Source organism: Stegodyphus dumicola, chromosome 8 (assembly GCF_044657685.1).
Source record: "Stegodyphus dumicola isolate Sdum_Otavi_A_Nest chromosome 8, ASM4465768v1".
Lineage (NCBI taxonomy): Eukaryota > Metazoa > Arthropoda > Arachnida > Araneae > Eresidae > Stegodyphus > Stegodyphus dumicola.
Genome location: NC_140775.1, coordinates 163,998,870 through 164,019,047, shown reverse-complemented (window position 1 = coordinate 164,019,047; position 20,178 = coordinate 163,998,870). Strand labels below are relative to the sequence as shown.

Sequence of the window (20,178 nt, the reverse complement as noted above, 5' to 3'; positions counted from 1 at the left end):
ATTAGACTGAAAGTGCAAAATAAATAAGGACATTAAGGGCATATACAATAAGGGACACGCACAAACATTAAGGACATATACTATAAAAACGTATGTAAATAAGTGACATTAATAAAGCATAAAATATTTTATTTATTTATTTTTACATCTTTCAAACACTTTTCTGTTAGAGGTTTACTTTTGAACTTTAGGGTGCTCCAGAGGAAAAATCTTTTTGGTAAATTATGTAGAGTCATAATCTTTTGCACTGTGGCACAGTTCTGTTGGTCTAAAATTTTTAGATATTTTTCACCACGTTCCAAAGCTTCATTAAAAAATATTTTCATATATATACCAAATTCACTGTCTGTGTTGGTATCATAATTGTTTTCTTACTGTGTCAAGTTCAAACAGAGCCAATAATTTCATCATCAGTCATCTGATATGCCACTGTTATATTCATCAATGAATTCCTCAGTAGAATTTTTATCTGCTGAAAGCCCTTCCCCTGACAAGCTTTCAGATAACATATACCATGTCTCTGCTTATCAGTTCAGCCAATTGCTGCTGAAATCACACATCTCTATTTTTAATACAGCATGAATCTGTTTTTCTGTTTCTCTCAGGAGTGGTTCTAAATTGGAACCCTTTCACTTTGCCGCTACTGGAGCCGCTCATGTAGGACAACGTCGAGGTTTGTTGATTTTGCTGCATACAATGATTTCAAGTTTTGGATTCCAGTGTTAGAATCACTATTGCCATAAAATTTCAACAGCTTTTCTTTATTTTCCATATATCATATATGGTCTGTGTAACAGTTCCATATGATTATGTTATAAACCAAGGAATAACACCTCCCTCCATCGTTTTGCAAAATTTCCACTTTTGCATTATTATCAATGCAATGTGTTTATGCTTTTCAGCATTGCAAGGAGTAAAATCATGAATGCATTTCATGTTTGCCATTGTATTAAGAAGCACTGAAATTAAAAATATTTTAAATTTTATCTGCAAAAATTCCAGGTAAAACAATGGCAGCACTAAACAATCTTGTGAAATAACAAATCTGGAAAAATACAACCACATGAATCATGAACTTGAAAGAGAAGTTGAGTGCAGTTCTCTATTTCCTTATCTGAATGCAAATTGGAGGGGGAACATTGTTTGTGATTTCAGTGATTTGGAAAGTATTTCCATTATGATGTCATTATTTGTTAAGTGTTCTACTTTTCTTCAGTATTTCATTCTCCATTTTGGGATTTCCTGACACTATGAACTGAAGGCTTACATTTTGAGAGGTTGTGTGGATTTCAGGTCGGTGGACTTTTTGGTATTTGACTATATAACCATGAGAGAACAATATATTATATTTTGATTGTGTATAATAAACTGGAAGTGGTACTTGGAACTGTTAACATATTTTCATGGGCAAATGTAGAATAACTTTAATAAGAGTTTAATCTAAAATAATGCAGCATATATTAAGGCCTTTTCTATTACATCTAGATATTATACTTATTTATATCAAGCCAAAGAAGGGAATGGTTTTTATAACAACATTTCATTTGCAGAGCTTCAGAGCTCTTGCAATGTAGCATGTTACCAAAAGATATGCTCATAATTCTCTTCCACTGTTGATGATGACAAGATACTAGAGCAAATAGCAAATTCAAAAACACTTATTGCTTTATTTCTTATTGATTCCAGAATGCACAGTAGTTGCTATTCTGCAGCAATTCCCAAACTAAACAGTATTGATTACTGATATCTAAATATTGCAAGTATATAAGTGCAGATAAAAATAAATTTAGATTTATTGATATTATAGAAATAACACAGAAGAAATTTAAATATGATATTCATATCAAAATATTTTAAATATATTATAAACATTTTTCTTTAACTAAATCAATTAATTGTATGTTATTCAATTTCCCTATAAAGTACAATTTTTACGAAACAAATAAAGAAGCTAGCATTTGACTATATGGTATATATTTATGAGAACTAGCTTTTACTTATGGTCAATTATACCCAATAAAATATAATCCAAATTCACAGAGATTTCTGTTTATTGGAACAAATTAGATTTTGTTTATGAACGATCAACCAGAAGTGATACTTTACTTACAGTTCACTGAAGTTTAAAACATGAAATTGATTGGAGGTTCTGTGCTAGTAACATCAGATTATTTTCCTGCTTAATAATATTAGTTCATTGAAATATATTTCAAAATCACATTAATTGCTTGATGTTACCTACTTTTAACACGTTGAATGCCATGAAGTGGCTAACGCTGAATTTGTTCATAGTGCCACAGGGGTCACTAGTGAACGGCAAAGCCATGATTACTAGAAACAGGTAATTTGAGTTAATTTTCAATGTTTTGAAATTTTTCAGTATATTATCATCATTAGTAAAATGGTTTGAAAAAAATCAATGCAATTTAGAACATACAGAAATATTATATATATATATATATATATCATGTAAGCTTAAATATTATGTGCTCATTTTGCACTGTGTTGTATTGAAAAAAAAAATGAAAAGGGAACTAATGCATTCTCCACAGTATGACACGCCTTTTTTGGTAAAAGTTTATTGCCTTTGATTAGCCTACCAAGGTTTTTGGAATTTTTTTCATAGGGCACATTACAAAATTGTGGAACGACCCTAGCTTTTCTTGGCATTTTTCAAGTTCACGAGGCAGTAAAAGTTGATGAGTTCATTAATTTGTCTGTTGTAATTTAATATTTTGCCAAAATATTCAATGCAATGAGAAATTCATGTTGCCAGAAGGGCGAGCAATGTGAAATTAGCGTGGCATTCAGCATGTTAAAGTTGCATTAAGCAGATTAATGGTAAAATTTTATTCAACTAAATTTTTCATTTTTTATTTATTTTAATTGATAATTTACTCAGTTTATGTTATGCATTAATTCAGTTCAGTTTAAATTAATAATTATAGTTCTTTTGTGATTAGTTTCAATGAATCCTAGAAGGCTTTATAAATTATCATTTTCATTATTTGCACGCTTTTAAATGTTCATATGATCTATTATACATGATACATAAATATACAAATTTATGCATTATTGTTATACATAATGTATTCTAAATTTGTTTTTAATATTTATGTACAACAAAAATTTTTTTTTTATTGTGTTTTGGTTTTTAATGGTACTTACTCTTTTTTATCACAGCAAAAGGTGAATGTCTTGGGACAAGATCTCCTCCAAGAACAGGCCCTTATAAATGGATTCCATATGAGGAAGTAAATTAACTATATTAATTATTCATTTATATAATTTTTGGTGATAAACTATTAAATTTAGAAGCTCATAGATTTATATTTTGAATTTTTAACACTGTATAGTCATTCTTTGTATATTACCAAATGTGCATGTAAAAATAGGTGATTAAAATTTATGAAAGATTTTAATATAATGCTGCTGCTATGCATCTTTTTGAAATAAATTTCTAAACTATAATGTAGATGAATTGCTAAACTGATTGGCAACATTTCATGTCATTTGCTTTTGTTTGAACTGGCCACTGAATTTTTATCAAGAACTGAAATTATAATTAAAATTTTTTTATTAGGGTGTACTTCTCTTAGAATTCAGTTGAATTATTTTAAATTTAAAATTGTAGTTCTTAATGTAAAAAGAACATACCTATTTCTGTGAATAACTTATAACTGTAAAGAACTAAAGTGTTTCAAAATATTTATTCAGACAAAATTTAGCTGTTTTTATTCATGCAGAAATTTGACTTTCTTTTTGCATTAGAAGCTCATATTTTATTTAATTGAAGTGTTATACTGTTGCATGTTAAAAATTAAAATATGTACTCAAAGATAAGATGCATTTTTATGAGCATAAAAAGTATAAATAACACATGGAGAATTTTTTATTAAAAAAAAAAAATTATGTTAAAAATGCAGTGAAATCTTTACTTCTGAACTGCTTAACACTCATACTTTTTGAGATATAAACTTTTTTTTATACATCCCATCTTTGTATATAGATACGAATTTATTCTTGAAATATGAACTTTTTTAATAATATGCAGTTTTGGTCTCTAGATTTGAGTAGTCAGAAAGTTATTAACCAGCATAAATTTTAACTCTGATGAGACTTATCTTTTCTAAAAAAAGGTGCCTGAAAGGGCATTCATTACCAGAGCACAAACCATTGAAAGAGGATTAACATTTTTTGTGATAATGATGGCTTAGTGTTTCAAGTGCTGACTCGAAGGTGAAACCTCTGTTGGTTTAACATTCTGAAAATCCTCAAATCTTAAACAGAATGTTAATAGGCACAACCTTATTCTTATGTATAACATCAGAGTTTGGTTAACTAGGTAATTGTCCTCTGTATAAAAGGTAAAAGTCTTCACTTCTATGATAAGATTGTATCTATGGAAAAAAAAAAAAAAAAAGGGAAAGAAACAAAAGAAAAATGTTCTATTTGAGTGAGTTCTTACAATAGATAATGTTCCAGCTTATCCACCATAGTTGGAAAAACATATTTAAATGAATAGTTTAATTTCATCAAAATAAAGTTCTTGCCTCCCAGTACTATATTAGTCTTTCGACCAATGCATTAAAACATTATTGCCAGATTAAAAAAATTTCATGTCAGTGATTCTTAACCTTTTTTGCATCATGCATCCCTTTCATGATCACTACACAAACTTTTCAAAACATGAAAAATACATATTCATTCATTATACATTTATTTTACAAAAATAATAAAAAATACACATGTATTATACATTTATTTTAATTGTGTTTAATAAATGAAACAAGAAAAAGTATAGAAAATGTGGATAAGTACCAGAACTTGAATAAAAGCAGTTTTTGATATTCATAAACTAAATCTAAATACCTTATAAGGTTATACTTGATCTGGTACTGCTGCTTTAATCCTATAACCCTAACAGACATATAGTGATTTATTACTGTGGCTAATATAATACAATAAAGTCTTATGGAGGTTTTTGAAACAATCATTTTATTTAAACAGAACTTTGAACATTAGGGTGTGACTTTGTGTGACAAATGACCAAAGCATTTGCAAATGTAAATTTCCAAATGCTTTGGTCATTCAAAAATTTCCAAAAGGAGAACGGTCTGTTCAAATTAAGCTTTGATCCATAGTCTAAGACTACACAGTTAAATAGTAAACTGTATGCTGGTGCAGTAAATTATTGGTGCATCAGATTAAAGTATTGGCAGCGAGAGAATGCAAGGCCAAGGTAATTACATTTAACTACAGCTGGCGAAATCTAACCATGTAACACATATGACAGAAGCACTCTTCTTAAGATTAAAAAACCTCAGCTTAAGTTACACAACCCACTAATTTGCATTCTGGTGAAGAATATGGAAAGAAGTTCAAGTAAAAAATTTAAATCATAATAACTGGCTAGTTTAAAATAGGAACCTTACAGTTTAACAAGTTAATAAAAGACTAATGCATTCCCTTCCTGAAACTATGAAATTTCACTCCCCAAGTGGTAAGGTGAAATCTGCCTTGATTGAAAAATCCCTGCTTTATATCCAAGCTCTTTTCCAAAGATAATTCAAGTCTACCACTGATGCAAAATTAATCATCAAGAAATTTTAGAAAAACCATTTAAATATATTTCATTGTTTACATCTTATTAATCAGGCATAGGAAGATGGTCACTAAAATCAGCCTGGTAAAGGCTATGGTCAGACTGTGTCCAAGGAATTGCTTTGAAAGAACTTGAAAATGAGACTGATGTCATAGATACTAGTTTCTTGGGTAAGACCATGCATTTGGAAGTTAATTAAGTGGATATATTGGTACAACAAACACGACATTGAGTGCACCAATGAAGAATTAAAGAAGTTTAGAAGGGATCTGGAAAAAAGGACTAGGGAAAAAAATTTCAAATGTCTTAAGAAAATGAAGAAATAGCAAAAAAAGGGGCAATGAAAAAAAATCTTGCAGCGTTGGAGTGAACTAGAACAACTGGTTAGCATTTGGTATGCAGATCAAGCCATTGTTTCTAAAGTCCACTGGTATCTACAGTGACAGTGTTAATCATTTTAGAAAGGTTTTGCATAGAGTCATTGTTGGTTAGTTTTTTTATAACTCTTTCTGCAAAGAGAGTGCAAAGCAATTGATGATAACAAAAAATTAGTTACAAGAAAACTGATTTATTAAAAAAAAATAATGATATTTTAAAGCAAAGTATCTAAAAACAGATATTCTATATATAAAAATAATAATTTCTACATTAATTCATAGTGTTTTTCTTTTTTATAAATGTTCTAAACCTGGGAATGGATTAATTGATTTTTCATAAGATAAAGTAAAAACCTAGGTTTTGAGTTACAAAGTGTGGCCAGGAACAAAATAAGTTTGTAAGATCACTGTAAAGATTTTATAAATAAAAATAAAAATTTCTATATAAATCCGTACTGTTTTTACCCCCCTCCCAAAGTTCTAGACTTAAGAATGGATTGATTGATTTTTCTGTAAGATAAAATGGAAAACTAAATTTTGACTTAGGAAGAATGAAAGGAAATGGATTAGGTTTGTGAGCCAACCCTATTGAAGTACCACTGTATTTTAAGTTTGCTGTTGTATCATGAAATCAGAAATAGATTTTCAGTGAGATAAGTAATGTTTGTAACTGGTATTCTAAAATACTGAATGATAGCTTCATTAGGTCGTATTTCTGTAGAAGCTATGTAGTGCTTAATTATAATCTTCATGTATATTTTTTAATTTCATTATTAATGGATTTTAATGTAAGTACCGGAAATGGATGTTTGATATGTTTTAGGTAATGAGAAGAAAAGATTATGTTGGATCTGGCTTGCTATCTTTGGGTCTTTCAGCATCTCAAAAAACCATAGTTGGAATATGCACTAAAAATAGATCAGAAGTAATTATTTATTATTTTTTAAAAATTTAATAGTCTTGAATAAAACACTGTCACCTTTTTTTTTCAACCTTGAAAGTATATTATTTAATTCTTTTTCAAATTAATGTTTTTGAATTTAAGTTTTTTATAAAACCTTATGTGTTGCATTAGATATATATAAAAATGGTCATTTGCTGTATTTATGCTGCATGCAGATCTGAAATTTAAATGCATAACTATTCTTTATTGGTTGCTTATTCTCTATTTTATTGATACATTTTATTTTTCTCATAAATTTCCAGTTTGTTTTAACTTTGTTGGGATCCTGCCATTATTCAATGATTCTTGTGCCGATGTATGAATGTTTTGGACCTGATGCATTGTCACACATTGTATCTCAAGGTATTATGTATATCTTGAAACACTGCATATTTTTGTATTTTGATTTGATTATAATTTTAATAAATTAAACATTTATCTGATTGAATGTAAAAGTTGGGATTATTTATCTAACAAAAGAAGGTTTTGGGTTTCTAAAGAACTTATTAAAGGAACAATAAAAAACCATATAGATTTCCAATGGCTAATTGCTGTGACTGTGAGATCTGCCTCTACGACAGAACTTCCTATATTCAGTCATGTTTATCTATTGTATTGCTGAATTTTATTGATATATGAGAATTAAATGAAATAAATAATTTAAATATGAGATATAAATGATGATAAATGTATTTTTGCTCTGGACAATAGCTTTAAAATATGAATTCCTTAGTTTTTTTTAAACATCATTTTGCCCCGGAAAAGTTTATGACAAAATGAAGGTAAATTAATTGAGCAACAAATTTATGCTGTAATCTAATTCTTTAATTTCTTTTAATTTTCCTTGATTTTGGATATTAATTTATTTATTATAGATAAAAAATATTGTAGTTTGATTTATTTACCTTAAAAGTTATTTTGCAGAAAATAGCACCATAATAAAATTTGGCACTTACTGATTATCCGTGGCCCCAGTAAAAAGTCACCAAAAAAGTATATTTGGTTAAGCAGTATTTTGGTAAAATAATAAAGCAATATTTTGGCAAATATCATGTAGCAACCTGTGATGTGAGCAAAAAGTATTCAAGTGACAATCTAGATATTCATGTAGCGTCTTTCTTTGGCCATTGTGCAATACCAAACTTATATGGATGTCAGATTTTTGTAATTTTATTTTTTTTAAGCAAAAACATATCATTGCATGCATGTGAAGAACAACAGTGCAAAAAAAGGATTAAAAAAATAAGTGTTTTATTACCAATATTTCTTGTTTTTTTAATGTTATTGGTTAATTGATCTTGTATGTAATTTTTAATGCAGTGCCATTTTGAAAATGGTTGACGCCTTTTGTGCATTAGCTTGGCAAAAAATTAGTCATCAATGAGTTTTCAAATGCTGTCCAAAGTTGCGAACAAGTTCGCAAATTTCATATGAGATATGGATGTGGATACATGAAATGCAAGGAGATTATAAAAAGAATTCCGCAATTTAATAAATTTATCCACTATAATTTTCAGTAAATTTGATCTTTGTTAAATGAATTTGAAATGGAGTAAATATCCTGAACTCTGCAGAATTATTTCATGTGTCATGTTTTATGTAGTATTTATACAAGTTGTTGATAATTCTAAATGAAGTATATTTTATTTTAAAATGTGTAATAATCTGAATAAGCAAGAACATGATTGTAGGATATTCTAATAGAGACAGCATAGAGAAGATTATCGGTACTTTTTACTTAAAGGAGTGCTTGTCAAAATTGTGCTCCAAAGAGCTAACTACATTAATCTGTTTACTTCGTCTCATATAGAGCCATTGTATTTTTCTTGTTTGAATGTTTATGCATTTCTTTTCTGACAGCTGTTCCATTTATTTCCTTTTGGTGGAAGGAGTACATTTTGATAGAATTATGTCAACTGCAACTAGGAATGCACCACTTTTCCACTGTTTAGAACAATTGCATTTATTTTTATCTGCAAATTACTATATTTATCTTTGTTTCTTGTACTTAATTTGCATTTAATAAAATAATCATTCTTTTCACAAAGATGTGTATATTATTAAGATTGTCTTCCAATCTCTAGATAAATCTTATGCCAACTTTTACATTTGTCAACAAGTGGTACCCTGTTAACTGAAAATTATCGATTTTTGGATAGCGCATTTACAGTCTAAAGTTGATAAAATATGCATGATAAACAAAAGCTTTTCACATCAAACATTGGTATTTATATGATATAAACTTTTAAAATTACTCTAATAATATATATAAATTTCACATTCATGTTCTTTTGCACTTTTTTTGCAATTTTTTAAGTATTATATATATAAAAATGTCCAAGACTTTTGTATTGTACTATGGTGCCTAGAGCTGCATCGAAGTTACTACTCATCCTTATGAATTATTTTTATTATTTATTTAATTTTAGCATGAAACTCTTTTTCATGAAAGGAATAAATATATTTGACAGCTCAAATTTTTAATAAAAATGTCTAAAAGTATAAAATTTTAAATTGCATTTTAATTTGTAATGCAACAAAGCAGCATGTAATTTGAATGTTTATTTCTGTTTAAGATTTTTCTGTTTCAATGTTTATTTCTATTTAAGATTTTTCTGTTTCTGAAGTGGTTATACAATCTCTTTTACAGTGGACATGGAAGTAATCATCAGCGAATCGCTCACAACTGTTGCACATATCATTGAAAATTCAGATAACTATCCAAATTTGAAATATGTCATAATAATTGAAGCTAATGAAGAAGAAATGGTTAAGCATAAGTCATCTAGGCTCAAAATTATGTCTTTCAAAGAGCTTGAAGTATGTAATGGTATACTTTCCAATTTTTCTAAAACTTACCTGTCTTTGAATGTTTTTTATTGCAAATTTCTCAAATTTTATGATAATATTATATATTATATGATAAAAATGATCCTCTAATGCATGATTTAAATAAAATACTATATTAACTAAAATAGGCTATTTATTTTTAATTGAGTTTATGGTTAAGTTTATCATAGTTTTTCTTCATATAGGAACTTGGAAAATCTAATGTACAGGAACATAAGGTAAGAATTTTAAATTAAACATCTTTAATAAATCCCATAGTTAATCATGATGCTTGCCAATCAGAAACTGTTTCTGTTTTATCGATAATTTGTTTAAAGTCATAAATGTAACACCTGACTGCTAATCACCTATTAAGTGACCACTTTATTAACTTAAACAAGTATAGTTTTATAAAGCATATGTAAACATATTGAATGAAAACAATGAGCCCTTATTTATCTGAAGAAAAGTCTCTGTGTCTATGCTTGTAATCATCGCCAAACTGTATTGCAACGAAGACCTTCCCTTCATGTAGACCTTAATTCTCTGCATAAATCTATAAAAAATAACAAACCTGATCAAACCATCCATTTGAACCTCAACAGGTCATCTATGAAAGTTTCTCTACATTTGTTTATGTTTAAATGTGGTCCCAGTTTGTTGACATTTAGTGTTTTATCTCATTTTTAACCCTAACAGCATGCCATAATTTTTTCCCCCACTTTCACTGCTAACTAGTCTAAGATGAAATATTTAACTAATCTTCCCTTAAATGTTTTCTGAGTATAATGTTATATGTTTAATGCTTAAGATAGAAATAGTGAAAGAAAATTTTATGAATTTCATAATTCATAGTTACTGTAATATATTGTAAGGATTGCCTTCCAATATCTAAGTAGATTTAATGCCAACTTTTACATTTGGCACGAACTGGTGCAGTGAATTTTTACTATCCACTTATAAAATTTGCTTAATGAAAATATGTAGGCTAATAAGAGTCATACTGAAACTGTTTTTGACATGGTTCAGATTAATATTCTGTAGTCTTTTTTTCCTTTAAAAATAGCTAAGATTATGAAAATTTTAGATTATACTACTTATTTATTTTTACTAATTCTTGCGCTGTATATGTGGTATTTACTAAAAAGCACAGCTTAGCAAAAATGGGGTTAATGAATTAAATACATATCTGCTCTTCATTTCTTAAACAAACTTTTGGTCAGCATAATTGTATTAGAACTTCCTCTCCCCAAAAGAATATGAAATTTGTTTCATATTATAGAAATCATTGTTTTTCAAAATTATATATGTAATTATTATATCAAATATTATGAATAAAGATACATATTTGTGGAAGTAATATTCTCGATGTTGCTATCCCTCATGTGTTACTTTTTTATTTTTATAAGGACATTAAATTAGAAATTCCATTGTTAACAGAGAACTGCATAGTTGCTGTATTAACATATTAAATTGCAGGAATAGACTTATATATTCATTTTGGCAGGTACAGCTTTTATAAACTTACAGTAAAGAACATCTTCTAAACTTACTATGTGTAAGCTTCTGATAATTAACATTGTAGTTGAAAATTTGAAAGAAATTTGAATGTAAGTTTTCATATTGCAAGATCTGAAAAGCTTAATTTTACTAAGCTTTGTTGGTGCATTAAACAATTTTACAAGGGAACATTCATAATAACTAAGAGTAAATAGAATGTTAATTTAATTCAAAATGTATTTTGAAGTAAAATTTGTTGACTACAGTTAAACCCCATTATAACACTTTTGAGGGACTAAATTTTTGATCGCTGTAACTAAGCTAAAAGACGAGGAAATCGTCTCACAAAAAACTCAATAAAAGGGAGTGATAAATCATAAAAAAAAAAACATTGTCATGCCAAAGGAGTGATATGAATAGTAATTATAATTTGAAAGAAAAATTCATATTTATTTCACTTCCGGTAATCATCAGTTATTAAGTAATTTTCCCTTCTTTCCCAGTTTCATTACATAATATTGGATAAACATCATAAATTTAATAACATAAATGTTTTGGTTTAAGTCCGTATTTTAAAATACATATCTGAGCCCACCAACAGCCAAGCAGTAAAGTTGTTGAACACTGGTAGTTCGGTCTGAGATTTGAGTCCCATGAGGTGGCTGGCTGCTTGGGTATTTTCATGGTTTTTCCCATGTGTAATGTGTATATGAGCCAATTTCTCTTAGGAAGTCTTCCACGAAGGCATCCCTTCCCTTAGGCTGATAGCCTTTGAGGCTTTGCCATAATCAAATAAACCAAACCAAAATACATATCTTCCTCTAAAATAATCATTTATAATTATAAATGTTCATTTTGTACATAAAAAAAATGTAAGTCAACTAGAAAAGACTAATAAAATCTTGCTTCATCTACCTTTAATTCTTATTTGACATGTGAATGCAAAAATAATATGTATATTGCAATAAAATTGTATTTATTATTTTATCTAGAAATTGAAGATAAGCCATCACACTTGATTATTCAATTTGCAAGGGAAAAAGCTTATGAATGACATGCATTTAATGCTTTACCATCTGTAGTATAGTAAAAACTTAGCTTTGCATTGTGTGGCTTCCACAGTGCTAACTGCTTAGGAGTTAGTTTCCCAAACTGCATTTTTAGATTATAGATCTTCTTTAGTTGATAATCCTGTCTTTGTCTATTAACACTAGAATGGCGGTAGGGGTAATTTTGACCCATGAACACGTATGACCATTGATTACTTTTGTTTTATTGGAAGAAATCCTTTTGGATTTTTTGACTTCTCCTAAATAGATAACAAATATTTGTAAAAAAAAAATAAAAAAAAATCAGCATTCTAGGTTTGTAATTTTTTGAAATATTGGCCTAGAACGGCGGACAGGGATCGTTTTGACCCCTTTACTATTATCCCTCTTTCTGCTGGAGGAATTGTCAAATAACCCATGGAAAACATTCACTGATAAGGATTTTTCAATTATATTAATATTATCTCCCACGGGGATAAAAATCTTGGTGGTCTCACTAATTTGTAATGTCTACATAGGTTGCTGTTCCTTTGTTTGCAATTATCTATTTGTTTGAAGAAAATACTGCAAGGAAGGTAAATGTGGGGTTTTTCATGCGTACATTTCTTTTAAGAAATAGTTTATTTTACAGATGTGTTTTCCCGTTTGTAAGTTCAGCGTACTTACTGCAGGTGATAACAGTTAGGACAGATGCTTTCTTGGTAATCCCAAATCAGTATTTCAATACATATGAATTCTGCCATCAAGTTTTTTATCACCTTTCCTGTGAGAATCATATATTCCCTATTGTTTTCTGATAGTCTGATATTTTTCTACTTTTTTCAACTTTTTCAAAATATGTCTAATAAGTGGAAAAGAGATCTTACGGATGAAGAAATTTAAAAAAATGTTGCAAGAGCTATCTGAAAATGAGTCTGACAGAGGTGAAATTGATAGTTTTTCTGTAGAAACTGAAGTTGAATTCCAGACACAAACTATTAGTGAATCCGAGGACAGCAAAGTAAACGAAGAAGAACTCAGCAGAAATAAACAGGCAAAAACAGATCAGGGTATTTGAAAAACTGTTTTTACAGCTCCTGATAACACTATATGGAATGAAATAAATTCCAAAATTCAGTCTGTGGCCGTGTTCTTGCTTATAATGTTCTAAAAGAAACCAGCAGGACCAACATCTTTTGTAAAGAGTTGTGTTTCTGAGGGCAAAGTGTCTAGTGCTTTCAAGCTTTTTATTGATGATGGTATCTTCCTGCATATTAGGAAATGTATAGAATCCGAAGCTCATCGACAACTTGGAAATAAAAACTGGAAGTTATCTCTGGCTGAGTAAAATGCTTTTGTTGCTATATTGTATGTTCGAGGAGTAATAGGAGCAAAGAGCTTAGATTTATATTCCTTGGGGTCCGAAGCGTGGGGAATACCATTTTGCAAAGAAACTATTTTAAGTGATAGAGTCAAATAAATAAAACGATTTTTAAGGTTCGATGAAAAGACAACGAGATCTACTCAATTACAAACTAATAAATTTGCTCTTGCATCAGACATGTAAAACAAATTTATTGAAAACTGTAAAACATGCTATTGGACAGGGCAAAATATTACAGTTGATGAACAATCATTCCCATCTAAAGCTAGGTGTAGATTAACACAATATATGTCTAATAAACCTGACAAACTTGGAAAAACATTGTGGTTATCTATCGACGCTGATACTAAATACCTCTTGAGTGAATTTCCTTATCTAAGAAAAGATGAAACAGCAAACTCTCAATAATGTTTGTCTGAAAATGTTGTCATAAAATTAACAGAGCCATGTCTAAACAAAGGGAGGAATATTACCATGGATAACTATTTTACTAACATTAAATTAGCAGAAATGCTAAAATCAAAAAATAAACTATGGTTGGCACAATGAAGAAGAACAGAAGAGAAATTACTATATCTTTGAAAAATATGCGTAGTAATCTTATTCATTGACAATAGTGGAACATGATAATATCACACTTACCATCTATCAAGGCAAAAGAAATAAAAGCATTTTTCTACTGAGCTCATTACATTCTACTGTAAAAACTGAAGACAGTCTCAAGAAGTTGCCCAATTCAATAGCATTTTACAAAGCAACAAAGTATGGTGTGGATATTCGTGATCAGATGTGCCGAAAATATAAGTTAAATCGGCTTCTAGACGATGGTCTGTACATATCTTTTTCAATATTTTGAATCACGCAGCTTTGAATGCCTGGATAGTTTATAAAAGTGTAACAGGAAACACCATTAACAGGAAAGGTTTTTTTTTACTGAAATTAGGAGAGGAGTTAAGAGTGGTACACATGGCTTCAAAACTCCCAAAGATCCTTCCTGAGTCTTCAGAAAAAAACCATGAAAAGAAAATCGATATAAAGAGGAAAAAAGTGTCAAGTACAGAGATGCAATGGAAACAAATCTCAAAAATATTGCGCATCTTGTTCCAAAGTTGTGTGCAGAATATGCACTGGAAAAATTGTTAAAAGTTATTTTTGTATCAACTGCATTAATTCTTAATACATATGTATAATCTCTAATATTTTAAACATTAAATAGAACTGAAACAAAATGCTTTACATAATGATATAACTGAAAAATCAGGGAACATTTCTCATTTCTGAATTTAGAGAGTGAATCATCTTCTGAGTAAGTATATAAAAATATTATTATATAAATTTTGTTTTATTTTAGTTAACATTAATTTTAATTTGGGAAACTATTTATTTGAAATCAATTCTTATTTCAAATTAATGAGTTATTTGAGTAATTGTAGTGTGATCAAGTTGATCATCATGTACTCGATACATTTACAGTATTTTAAAAAGTCAATAAATTAACATGTGATATTAAATATAAATTATGAAATACATATAAAGTACATATTTGTGCCAATGTATGGCATTTAAAATTGTTTTACTGTTCTTATTTCAGTACTTTCATCAAAGGGTCAAAATGACCCCTTACCGCCGTTCCAGTAGGTCAGATTTTTCCCGCCGTTCTAGTGTTAACATGCATTCATTAACAATATATGGCTTGCACCCATCAAAGTAACATTCTGAAGTATCACTTTTTATTTGTAATGCCTACCAGATTGAAGAACTAAAATAGGGTTATATAACAAAAACATTCCCTAATATACAATGAGAAACTAGCTTATAAATGATTTATTTTCATATTTCATTTAGAAATGTAATTTCTTCAATAAAAAGGGAACACTTTCAATATACAGAGAGTACTTATACATTTTTAGAATGATATCGGGGCTGTTTAATTACTGTTTAAAATGTTTTAAATATCTGATCTGATGACCATTTTTTGGACTATATAAATCTGCATTATGATTTTAATGGCTTTTCATAAAATTTCCATGGGTATTAATTTCTATTCATCCTCCGCTACTTTCCAAAATCCGTCAGTCGAGGCAGGTTTGAACTTAGAAAGAGCATTTTTTCAAGTGATGAAAGGCACAATATTTCATAGTTGAAATATCACAAGACTTTGTAGGATTATGTTGAAAAGGTATATATGCAATACATTTTTTCAAGTGATGAAAGGCACAATATTTCATAGTTGAAATATCATGAGACTTTGTAGGATTATGTTGAAAAGGTATATATGCAATACCTGTATCAGTCTTCATTTTTTAAGGGAATGCATTGGAGCTTTTGGAAGTATGACTTGTTGCTTTGTCCTGATGAAGTTTCACTCTTTGAAAGTCATTTAGGTGAAAAAATAGAATTTATTTTGTAAATATCAGATGTAAAATTTTCTCTTGATAGTATATTGAGCAAATTTCCCATTGTAAGAGAATCCTATGACAATCATAAACCCCTTATTAAAACATTCTTTACATTGAGAGAACCTGTTTTGTCTATTTTTTTAACCTCTCTGTTTCGTAATATATATATATATATATATATATATATATATATATTGTTATAGTCATTTATGTAAACAGGAATTTGTGAATTCATAATGTATTTCCATTTATCTGCTCAATAAATTTCACATTAGGTTCTGCATTGAGTTACATGCCCCAGCAAAAGCTGGTGAAGATTATGTTTTTGTCATTTTTAAATTGTAAATCTTGGTTTATTATTTTATTTGTTGTTCTTACAGATGTGTTTAAAGACTTCGCAATTGATTTCTGTGTCAGTGGATTTTCTCTTGTTATCAGTGGTTTAACTTTAGAAACATTAAGTACCTTTGGTTATTTATTTATTCTTTCCTTGTGGAAATAATGATTGATGGTTTTACCCTTTCTGATTAGTAATAGTATTGCTTATTTTGCATGTAGGAATTTTAATGCCATGCATTTGCAACATTTCTCAATTATAGAATAAGAGTATTTGTTTTTGGAAAGCACAAAAACATATCCTTCAATCCACAGCTTATTTACATTCTGATATTTTGAATGAAGAATAAATATTAAAGTAGCAGACAGTGTTTCTCATTTCAAATAAAACTTTTAAATTTTAAATAAAACTGTTTTTACTCTTGCCAGAAATTTTTATTCCAATACATTTACATTATTTTTTAAAATTCTTTATTGAAATCATTCTAAAACATTCTATAAAAACATTTTTATAAGAATGCTTATAAAAATTTTAATATAAGTGAGATAAAAACAATTTTTTTTTTTTTTTTTTTTTTTCAGTTGCCCTCTCCTGATGATATTTTTTGTATTTGTTATACAAGTGGAACAACAGGTAGATAATTTATAATTCTTAATAAATTGTTATATGGTAAAACTTTTTATGACACCCAACCTTCAAAATGGCTTGTATTTCTGAAAAGTTTACAAAATGGATAATTTATTTCTTGAAATGCATCTTGAATTAATAACTATACACAGCAGATAATGCTACTTTCAAAGTTTTCCCTGTATGGATTTATATACTGATTCAAATGGTGTTTTTATTTCTAGAAGCAGATGTGGAATACATTTCGAAGCATATTGTTGAGTACCAGTTTTGCATTTTGTTCATTATCAGTTATATTAATCTTTGTGCAGCTTGTAATATTGTAAATAATCCAAAATATCAGAAAACTCAATCAGTTGAATAGGCAAGATGAGGGGTAATCTCATTATTTAGCCAGAAAATTTCTTGCCAAGAGACATTGTAACTATGCATGTGAGGTGTAAATTTTCAGAAATCTTTCTCATACTTAATTATTCAATAAAAATTAGCCCAACTGTTCCTGAATTTTGTCAACATTTTGCAGCTTTTAATTATTTGCCAGATCCTACTGCAAGTTTCATTTTCTTAATATTGTAATTGTTATTATAGTTATCTGCCTTTCACTGTTATTTTTTACTTTCAGTTTCTGAGGTCATCTGTCATTTTCTCGTCTATCTTTGAATCTGTATATTTCACTCAAATTCACTCAGTGTTATTATAGCATATTTGCCATATACCACTTTCAATAGTTTTAAGAATTTAAATAATACATTTTTTTCAGATTTTGATCTAAAATTAATATGGTATTCTAAATTTTATTCATTCACTTTTTATGTCAAAATGCACTTAAGAACTAATGAACATCAGCCTTTATCAGCTTGAAATTTATATTCTGATTATGTTGTGCATAACTGAATTCAAATATTCACATGTTTTCACTGTGTGCTGCAGTAAGAATGAAATTGTCTCCTGTTGTAATTAAATATTAGCTCTGAAAATTACAAATACTCGTGTTTTTAAAACAGCCATCCTCATAGAAAACAGAAATTATCTAAAGACATGGCTAGTTGTTTTGACTCGAGAACATTTCACTGTATGTAATTTATAAAGGAAATATTGAGTATTTACTAGAAATCTTTCTGTAAATTACACTTGTTTCAGTTCTTAGCTGTTCCTTATCAAATAGATTTTTTTCATATTAAAAGTGCTGGTTTCTCTCACCATATTTCCTAAGGTAGAAGCCAATAAAATTATGCATTGGAAAGATTTTCAGTATCAATCAATGAACAATATTCTTTAAAGTGCAAAGAACAATTATAAATATTATTGATATATATTTTCAATTCTGTTTCAAATATAATTCCAAAATTTCATCAGAAAATATAATTTTGGAAGTATATCAGTATATGCAAGATGGATCTGAAAGAGCTATTATTGCATATTTTCGATCACTTGAAAAGATGACTCATGATAAAAACACAGTGTTGCTTCCTGTAATTAAGACATCGAAGATTTGCCCTATGTGGATGGATTTTTAATTATGTTTAGTGTTGTGTCCTGGGTGTTAGAAACGAATCTGAGAATTTTAGAAAATATGGCTATAAAAGTTGAAGAAAATATATTTATTAAAGGAAAAGAAAAGTGCAAATCCTTAATAATGTTCTTACTAGAGTGCCAATATTTTAATATAAAATCAAGTAATCTGAGATTTTAGAAGATATTTCATTAATACCTTTCCCATCAATTACATTTTCACTATACATTTACTGTAGAACAGCTGTTCCTAAAATAGCTCCTTTGGACCTGCCCCCCCCCCTCCTCAGGGATCCTTATGATTGCTGAGGGGCTCTGTGGCAAATTAATTTGTGAGTGTGCAGCCAATGTCAGAGGATTCGCAAATGGTTTAATATGAAATTAAATAATTTAAATAATTGTGACAGTTTTTCATTATTATGAAATTTAAAATAAATAGAATAAATAAGTTGGAAGCAGTTTTACATCCTGAGTAAAATGAAACAAACTGCATCCCTTTTTATTACATATAACAGTATGAGTGAGCTGAACAAAAAATGCAGACAATATAGAGTTGAATATTTAAAATATGTTTTTTTCTGTTACCTAGATATGGTACTTTACCTATGTGCTTTATATTCAATAAAACTTTGTCAAACAAATCAGTGAAGTTTAAGGAGCATTTGACAAAAGCCTGTAGTGATAAAAAAATTAGCTTTTTTAAAACGGTCAAAGAAAAACATTTGACAACACTGTTATTGCAACAACATTTGAGTGAGATGACGATGGACTGCATGCTTCTTATAACATTTTGTTACTGACTACAAAATCGGAAAACCACACTCCATTGGTAAAGAACTTTTTCTACCAGCTGTAAATGAGGTAATATGCACTGTGCTGCAAAAACAAGTATATTATGTTATGAGGCTGCTATCACACATCCATTTGTTTTGGATGAACATCTATTTCAAACAATTTTTCTCTCTCTTTTACCACCAAAAGAAAGATACACAATTTTGTCCTTTCTTTCACAAAAAAGTTGTTTGATTTTAACAGTTAATCAGCTATCAGCATCAAATCCCTGATCATCAACCATCATATGTAACGGAGAACTACTTTCCCCTTTACATTGTAACCCCACAGTAATCTGCGGTGATTAGCTGTTTTAAATCACGTGGCAAAGCAAAAAAACTGTACAAAGCAGTTGTTCTGAAATATTTTGAATGCGTGATACGACCTTGAAAAGAATTCCACTGGATAATAGTACAAAATACTACTGATGGAATGTCTCAATGCATAGAAAATTCTGTATGTGAGTTCTTAAAATATCTCAGTTCTCTATTCAGCTTGATAAGTCAACTTTGCTAGAAAACAAATCTCACACAAACTTACTTTTGGCCTATGTGAGATTTGTAAAAGAAGAAAAGATTTTCCTAGAATTGGTATTTGCCAAATGTTTGGAAATTAATGTGAAAGGTGAAGCAACACTTAATTAGTTCAAAAAAATTTTGGATCTAAAAGAAAAGTTTGATATATAAAAGCTTTTAGAACATTCTCCATATTGTTTCTGATCATGCTTTGGCATTTGGAGGATGACATTGAGGCTTTTTGGCATATTTAAAACAAGCTGTACCAAATGTTTTATCTGTACATTGTGT

The 20,178-nt window shown here is 28.9% G+C and overlaps 1 protein-coding gene across 7 annotated transcripts in view; it reads left to right on the top strand.

The window, feature by feature from the left end:
* The window catches only part of LOC118185493 (long-chain-fatty-acid--CoA ligase 1-like), a 236,865-nt gene that overhangs the window by 192,928 nt on the left and 23,759 nt on the right, over window positions 1-20,178 (top strand). For all 7 annotated transcript variants that reach the window (XM_085822683.1, XM_035355372.2, XM_085822684.1 and 4 more), the window contains 6 exons: window positions 3,184-3,254; window positions 6,806-6,907; window positions 7,189-7,288; window positions 9,576-9,745; window positions 9,961-9,993; window positions 16,984-17,035. In XM_085822683.1, the coding sequence (XP_085678809.1) occupies window positions 3,184-3,254; window positions 6,806-6,907; window positions 7,189-7,288; window positions 9,576-9,745; window positions 9,961-9,993; window positions 16,984-17,035 (528 nt within the window). The remainder of the gene's footprint in view (window positions 1-3,183; window positions 3,255-6,805; window positions 6,908-7,188; window positions 7,289-9,575; window positions 9,746-9,960; window positions 9,994-16,983; window positions 17,036-20,178) is intronic.